This window comes from Mastomys coucha, unplaced genomic scaffold (assembly GCF_008632895.1).
Source record: "Mastomys coucha isolate ucsf_1 unplaced genomic scaffold, UCSF_Mcou_1 pScaffold22, whole genome shotgun sequence".
Lineage (NCBI taxonomy): Eukaryota > Metazoa > Chordata > Mammalia > Rodentia > Muridae > Mastomys > Mastomys coucha.
Genome location: NW_022196905.1, coordinates 95954764 through 95963419, shown reverse-complemented (window position 1 = coordinate 95963419; position 8656 = coordinate 95954764). Strand labels below are relative to the sequence as shown.

Sequence of the window (8656 nt, the reverse complement as noted above, 5' to 3'; positions counted from 1 at the left end):
TTTTTTGTGACAGGGTTTCTCTGTGTAGCCCTGGCTGTCCTGGACCTCACTCTGTAGACCAGGCTGGCCTCGAAGTCAGAAATCTGCCTGCCTCTGCCTCCCAAGTTGCTGGGATTAAAGGTGTGTGCCACCACCACCCAAGTCTAAACTATTTTTCAATGAATTTTTAGTTATTTTTTTTCCCAGTTCAATGAGATACAGTCTTACAATGTAGCCCTGGATGGCTTGATAATTGTTATGTGGCCTAAAATGGCCTCAAGCCTTTGACAATTCTCCTGCTTCATCCTCTCTGATGGTGGGATAACAGGTATGTACCCAACACCAGTTCTAATGTTAAATTCTTTAACACATTTCCAATAGCTCAAGGACTAAAGTCAATTATACAATCCCTAGCACTGTGCTATCTTTGAGAACTATAATTAATAATGACAGTGAAAACGGACACTTTAAGTTCTTAATATGTACCTAAAATGTACTGATCACATAACTTATTTCATCGTTTGCTCTCTGAGCACAGTTAGGTTTCATGTGCTCAGGGCGTTTGGACAAGATGGTAAGTCTGGGTGGTGGAGACTGCCGCAGACTGTGCCTGGGTACTGGTGCTGTTTACCGCGCACAGGCTGAGAGCTCTGGGATGTGTGTCCTTATCAGTCCTCAGTGATTCTGTGTGAGGAAGGCAGACAGGCGGAGGCAGGCAGGAGGAGGTGGGCTATTGTCTTTTTTTTTTTTTTTAAGCAGCAAAAACACGATGTTTTAGCTTTCATTAAATTTCTGGTTTATATTTTCCTTTTCAGAAAATTTGACATTTGGACAGGTAAATATTATATATAACATTGGTAATAATAAAAAGGTCTAATTCTTCTAATTCTCACAGGAGTAAGAAGAGAGGGAACATACCAAGATATCAGAATATAAGTGACCTCAATTTTACACGACTAAATTCAGTTTTGTTCATATTGCTGAAGGCGCAAACGCTACACAGATGCATGAGTTACAGCAAGTAGAGCAGTGCGTGACAGGCTGCGGGGGAAGAAGTGAACAGCTTCAATCCTAACTGGGCTAATGCATCTGGGCACTTACAATGGCGCTTGCACAGCATTACCTTTGGATGGTTTTTCTTTTGGCTGGGAGATGACAAGTGTCACATCTTCAGGTACGTTCTGCAGAATGTCCACTGCAGCGTGGTGACTGACCCCTTCCAGACTCACACTGTTCACAGATATCAAACGGTCTCCTGGAAAATACACCATCCAGTGTATATCAAACCTCAGAAACTCTACCCTTTCTCACTATCATCATCATCATCATCATCATCATCATCATCATCATCATCATCATCATCATCATCATCATCACTTTGTCTGCATTTTGTCCTGTGTGCACATTCATCCATTAGAAAGCACATGGGAAATTATCCAAATGTCAAGTACCAGGCTTTAGGCAGCCATCCAGATCAGCAGGTCCTCCAGGGGTAACTGCGCTGATAAACACTCCTAGATCCAGTCTTCCCATTGCTTCCCCACCGATAATTTGAAATCCTGTAAGACAGCACATTAAAGGGACTTTAATGGTTCTGATTCTTTCGATGATTTCATGATTTGTCTGCTTGAAACAAATACAGATACTTAAGATAAAATGATGAATATGGCAGGCGGGACCACCTGTGTAGTCTACATCCTTAGCGTTTGGTGACAGGGTGGAGAATGGTGGGCTGGAGTGGACAGTCAGCACCTTGGTGAGAGTTCATGCCCAGGAGGCAGAGAAAGGTAAGGGCGGGGGAGGTGAGCGGCAGCACATCACAGAGGTGTCTGTGTCTGCAAATGGCACAATGAAACTTGTGGGTTTGTGTACCAACCAGGATGTAAGTACACATCAGGAGGGGAAGGTGACGGCCAGCAGCGCCAGTGCCTGAGCCCTGGCTGAGTGATGGTCTGAGGCGGAAGGTGACGTCCAGCCGTCCTAGTGCCTGAGCCCAGGCTGAGTGATGGTCTGAGGGGAAGGTGACGGCCAGCAGCCCCAGTGCCTGAGCCCTGGCTGAGTGATGGTCTGAGGCGGAAGGTGATGGCCAGCAGTCCTAGTGCCTGAGCCCTGGCTGAGCCCTGGCTGAGGCGGAAGGTGATGTCCAGCCGTCCTAGTGTCTGAGCCCTGGCTGAGTGATGGTCTGAGGGGAAGGGGACGGCCAGCAGCCCCAGTGCCTGAGCCCTGGCTGAGTGATGGTCTGAGGGGAAGGTGACGGCCAGCAGCCCCAGTGCCTGAGCCCTGGCTGAGTGACGGTCTGAGGGGAAGGGGATGGCCAGCAGCCCCAGTGCCTGAGCCCTGGCTGAGTGATGGTCTGAGGGGAAGGGGATGGCCAGCAGCCCCAGTGCCTGAGCCCTGGCTGAGGCGGAAGGTGACGGCCAGCAGCCCCAGTGCCTGAGCCCTGGCTGAGTGATGATCTGAGCGCTGCCTCCCTTTCTCCTGTGACTCTCACGTGACTCACCTAAGCCATGCTTTGGATCTTTCTTCAGGTTCACTAGTGTGATCTCCCTTTCTGGTGAAGAAACAATGCTCCATCTTTTGCGCAGTGTATCTATTAAGAGTTTGCAGTAAAAACAAACAAACAAATAAACATAATAGATTTAGGCATTTAGATTACTGGCTTGCTCTAATTTAAAAAGTAGCATAAATATTAACAGACCACAGGGCACTAATGGTGTGAGCCATGCTAACAGTTGGCTGCCAACAGGGCACTGAACTGTCAGGTACAGGTCTTCTGATTCCATCTTTCTGTTGCATCATAGTGGATTGTTTCAATTTGACAATTATCACATTTAAATTTTCTCTCAGAGCCTGGGGTGGGGTGGGGGGCAGATGAAGTGATAGTAAAAAGCAGGCATTGCTCTTGCAGAGAACCTGGCTTCAGCTCCGAGCACCCGTGCAGCAGCTGTTGGGGGCACTGAATGCATGTGCTGTACTAACAGACATGCAGGTAAAACACTCAGACTCATAAGAGAAAAAGAGAAATTTCCCTCCACGATTGACATATTATTTATAAATTAGTAAAATATTATTAGTAAGTTCCTGAATAAAATAGTAATAAAATAAACTGGCTTTAGCTTTTAAAATCCTACCGCTCATGTGGACTTTATATAAAACAACAACTTGTCCAGAACAGCTACACTCCAAAGACTTCTAACACAAACAGCTCAGCTTTTCCAGTCTCAGAGCTGGTATTCACCACCCAGAATAATGACTAAAAAATTTAATTCAGGGAAGTTAAATCATTTAGTTAAATCAATTTCAACATCTGAGCTACAATTTGCTTTTTCTCCTTGATTTTTTTTATCATTTCCAAAGATCTTAATTAAACCAGTAAATTAAACACTTAATTGCGACAGTACTCAAGAAATTGCTATATTCAATAATTTGAGCACATAGACACACACACACATGCACACACACATGAATGCAGACACACACAGGCATTTACATACACAAATGAGTTGTTAATGCTGACTGGTCTGTATATTAAGGTGGTCATGGAGGTGAGTTTCAACACTCAGCTATTTTTATAAATTAAAATTTAAGTCTATATTGTTCTTAACCACATTGATGCTTTTTGAAAAAACAAAACAAAGCAAACAAATCCAAAACACAAAACCAAGACATTCTAGCTTCACTAGCACCAACCACAGTCTCCTTAAACTTCCACACACATTCTTCTAATAACCAGGACCACTCCTACACACTCTCCTAATAACCAGGACCACTCCCACACACTCTCCTAATAACCAGGACCACTCCCACACACTCTCCTAATAACCAGGACCACTCCCACACACTCTCCTAATAACCAGGACCACTCCCACACACTCTCCTAATAACCAGGACCACTCCCACACACTCTCCTAATAACCAGGACCACTCCCACACACTCTCCTAATAACCAGGACCACTCCCACACACTCTCCTAATAACCAGGACAACTCCCACACACTCTCCTAATAACCAGGACCACTCACACACATTCTCCTAATAATCAGGACCACTCTCAATGCAGACCCTTTTTTTCTGGCTGTATGTTTCAACATTTAAGAGCATGCATGGACATCAATTAGTGCTAATATGCTAGTAGTGATGCCTCAGTAATACAAAGTACAACTCAACTCCTGGAAATAAGTTCTTTTACCCCAAGGAAACAATAACCCTTATTTCCTATGAGCAGTGAACCTAGCCTTGTGGTGTAAGGGCCATCTTAACACAAATTAGATGCTCTCTGTAGCTCATGTGCTCTTCTGGAACTAGAGCTCATTGGTAATCCATAACAGTAGTAGTAATGTGCTATCACTAACGACATTTTGGTGAAATTACACACAACATCACTGGATAATGTTTGAGGCTCCATCTAAAACAGGCAGTACTAAGAAAAGTGCACTGGCTGTTCCATGAGCTTCTTTTACAACATTATCTACACATTCTCAACTCTTTCTTCCTGAAATAGGCAGTGACCTTTAGTTTTCATCATGAATAAACATAAAACAATACAGAAGAGGACACATAAAAAATAAAGCAAACAAAAGTAAGGCCATGTTAATAACTGAAATTTAAAAAGTATTTAATTAAGATGGCTAGGGAAAAAAGCAGATATAATCAAAGTGTACTGCAAAGCAATTAAATGGTAACAGTGGCTTTGAACTTTTCACCCCCGCCACAAGTTTCAGATTTAAACTCTTAGTGCATAGGGAATTGGGGATTTAGAGACTGATGAAATTCATTGTCCCATAGTACTTGGGAAGTTCAAATGCATGCAGTTAGTAGAAAATCAGATTCCCCATCAGTAAGGACAGGATAAAATAAAATAAAAATTAGGCAAGGTGGAAATGTGGTTCCTCTCCTATTGGTTGTAGCTTAAGAATAGAAAGGCATTTAACCTGGCTAGGTTGTGAATGGAAACTCGGCTCACAGTTGTCAAGAAAAGGCCCACCTGGCTCAGTCTTTCTGCTCTCTTCAGCTTTATGAATGGTCTTGTGAGGTGTCTGTGAGAGGTCACGAAGGCTTCTTTCAAAGAGTAAGAAGGCAAGTTTCTTCATTTCTACTTCTAACAGGCTGTTAACAGGATTAAGCCTTTATAGCACTCATCTGGCTAATAGTGTTTGTGCACGTGTATGAGTGTTTGTGTTTGTGAGTGTGTGTGTGTTTGTGTGCATGCATGCACACACTCTCCCTAACTAGAAGCCACAGAGCTTGCTCACTCAAAGGTTCCTGACTACAACTTCAGTACTTAACTCTTCTATTCAGTCACTCTACAGTCATACTGTCTACTAACTGCTGGCGAGTGCTCCTGTCGGAGTTTATCATTAGGCGTTTTTTGGTGGGGGGAATAAAACAAGGCACTCGCTATGGCTATGAGCGCCGCTAGGACAGCAAGTGGAATGATGCCAGACTGCTGCTGCTACTGTCAGAAAAACACCCGTGTTGATAATAAAAGGGAAAAAAGTCAATCAAATGGCTGCATTCCCAAAGCAGGTGTCATTCCTAGGAAGTGTCGCAGCCTTGACAGCGGTGGGCAACAGCTTCTCTCTGGGTATCAAGGGTGTGTGTGATGGGGTAGGATGCTCCAAATGACTGCTCTGTCCCAAGTCAGAGGGTCTCAGGAGGTGAGGTGGGAAGACACCTGGAGGTGAAAGAGTAGACTGTGAATGAGGCCTCCTGACTAGGACCTGCTTGTCTCCCAGGAGTTCCTGCAGATGCGCTGTGGTCTTCAGATAGCATGCTTGCTTGGTAGTGATGGATTCCATTAGCTAGAAACCTTGTTTTCCTCTGACAAGGCCAAAAGCTATCCTGCAGATGACATTTTCAAGGAAACAGGGTAGGGTTTTACTAAGTAAATAGTATTTCAATTACTTTTTAAGCAAGGCAAATGTTTCCTTTGAGTTACAGACTATGCCTGAGCCCATATTGGGCAGCCTCAGGCTTATGATGGGAAGACTGGGTGAAAAGATGCTGTGGGTGGCATCGCTCCAGGGAGAAACCTAGTTCACATATATCTTGGGGCTAATGGGCCAGTGGCACCATACTGATGTACCAGCAGGTGCTTTCACTGTTATGCTATTTTTTGTTTGTTTTGAGATAGGATCTTACTATATAGCCTTAGACCAGGCTGCACTCAACTCAGAGATCTGCCTGCCTCCGCCTCGCAGTCCTGGGATTCACGGTGTGCACAATGACACCGGCTGTTATACTACTTAACCTGCTATCCACTATGATAGAGAAATCTATTCTTAAATTTCTGTGTCAGCATACCACATATTAGTTAAGGCAGTTGGGACCACACACTGGAGCACATTGGAATGCACACACTCCACAGCCTGGAAAGGCCTGCTGTGGACAAACAGTTCTCCACACTGAGTTAAATGGTCCTGTGTCTCCTCCGTTTACTTCTTATGCATCTAGCGAGTTTTTCTGTCTGCTCAGTTTTTATGCTCACTTTGGACTTTGATTTTAATTTTAAACTTCCGCTTTGCAGATATTCTAACTGAACCTAACAGGAAGAATAGCTTTCAACATTAAAATCGTCCTTGATGTCAGGCATATTGTAAGATTTTATTTATTCTCGAACACTGTATTACTTAGCATTGGCCATGATAATTACCATGAAATTAAATAAAGTTAATTTCAGGGCCTATACTATGTTATTTTGAACCAGAGTTATTTCTTTTCTTTATTGTTGCTGGGTTTTTTAAATTTTTCTTTTTTCTTTTTCTTTCTTTCTTTCTTTCTTTCTTTCTTTCTTTCTTTCTTTTTTTCTTCTGAGACTGGGTTTCTCTGTGTGGTGTGGTCCTCTATAGATCAACTTGCTCTATAGATCAAGCTGGCCTCAAACTCATAGAAAGCTACCTGCCTCTGCCTCCCAAATGCTGGGATTCAGGGTGTGGACCACCACCGCCAGCAGAGATTGTAATTCTCAATACAGTTTTAATCCCCTTTGGATGTGCAGGTTCAGAAGTCTGAGTCCTGCCACGGCCAGGCGACTGGCTAGAAGGGACAGGGTTCTAGAGATGTAAAGGGGAAAGTTGTACAATTCAGGGATAGCTGGTGCAAGTTCACATTCTTGTCTATGAGAATTGAAAACACGTGTGTGCTATCTTCACGAAGCAATTATTGGCAACCCCTCCCAAGGCCTTGCTCGTTTACTATATTGTGCTAGAGCGGTCCGGGGCTTGGTCCACTGCTCTGCTGCAACCCTGCTCTGCAGAGCTCATCACTGCTTTCTCATTTGTGAAAAGGATGTAGCTTCAGCACCTAGCAGACAGGAGTCTGCATGAGGAGTCAGCTGAAGTCTTAGGATGGTGGGAGGGGAAGGCAAGCCCTCGGGGACTGTTAATGCATATTATTACCACTGTGGACGTGGTAAAATGAAATTACATAAGCTGTACAGACACCAAAACTCAGTCCAGGTAAGAAGCCTGATTGTCAGCATGCTGCACCCTGACCCAGCCCACACATATGCTTATATGGTTGGACTCTTACGATAGCTACTGCTTCAGCTTTTTTGAGGATTGGTAATGGGGAAGGGAAATACAAACAACCCATGCCCTTTCTTCATTCTCCATGAGTACTGAAGACAGCATCTGTAGTCTCTGAAATCAACTATCTCCAACACACACTTTATTCTCTTGAGTAACTGGCATGTTGATTTCTATGGGAGAATGAAACGTGTGAGCACATGGGGGCTGGAAGTTTTGGCCACCAAAGCACAATTCCATATGGTCCAACCTCACTTCACAGCATCAATTCTATATGGTTCAACTTCACAATTTCCTTTTTTGCCTTTACTATCCGGAAAATTAGAACTAAATTTAGAGTCATTAAACTCAGCTATATCATTATTTATTATTTTACTATGTGTATGTGTGCCTATCTCTCGGTGAGTATTTGTATGAGAGTTCAGGTGCCCAAAGAGCCCAGAAAGGGCATCAGATCCCCTGGAGTTGGAGAAACAGGCCTTTGTGAGCCACCATGTGGGTGCTGGAGACAAAATCCAGGTCCTCTGCAAGAGCAAGTGCTCTAACCACTGAGCTGTCTCTCCAGCCAATGATATCACCAACTTTCATTGCAAACCTTCATTGTCACCAGGCTTTTTATTAATTCAGTTTTCAGGATTTAAGGTTAGGACTTGGAACAAAGTAATATATAGGTAGATGATACTTATGAAATATCTTTTTCTTCCCATAAAGCTGTTAGAAAGACTAAATAAGATGTAAACATTCTTTAAATTATAAAAAAATTGAGTACAGACAGAAGTCACTGTCCACACAATGGTCTCCACCCCTCCAGCTTTGTTTCTTGGGGTCTAAGTGGAAAAGATTTAAAGTCTTCAGTTCTAACACTCAGGGTAAGACTCAAAACTGTTCCCAAGGTTTCCCCGACCTCACGCTGCCCCATCAGCTTCTGCACCAACACTCCTGTATCCTCTGACCTTACGCTGCCCCATGAGCTTCTGCACCAACACTGCGTCCTCTGACCTCATCCTGCACCATCAGCTTCTGCACCAACACTGCTGTGTCCTCTGACCTTACACTAACCCATGAGCTTCTGCAACAACACTCCTGTGTCCTCTGACCTCACTGGGCCCCATGAGCTTCTGCACCAACACTGCTGTGTCCTCTGACCCCAC

The 8656-nt window shown here is 43.9% G+C and overlaps 1 protein-coding gene across 7 annotated transcripts in view; it reads right to left on the bottom strand.

The window, feature by feature from the left end:
- The window catches only part of Ptpn13 (protein tyrosine phosphatase non-receptor type 13), a 192125-nt gene that overhangs the window by 52217 nt on the left and 131252 nt on the right, over positions 1-8656 (bottom strand). For all 7 annotated transcript variants that reach the window (XM_031337024.1, XM_031337025.1, XM_031337026.1 and 4 more), the window contains 3 exons: positions 2480-2569; positions 1431-1538; positions 1103-1234 (listed from right to left, as the gene is read on the bottom strand). In XM_031337024.1, coding sequence (XP_031192884.1) covers positions 1103-1234; positions 1431-1538; positions 2480-2569 — 330 coding nt within the window. The remainder of the gene's footprint in view (positions 1-1102; positions 1235-1430; positions 1539-2479; positions 2570-8656) is intronic.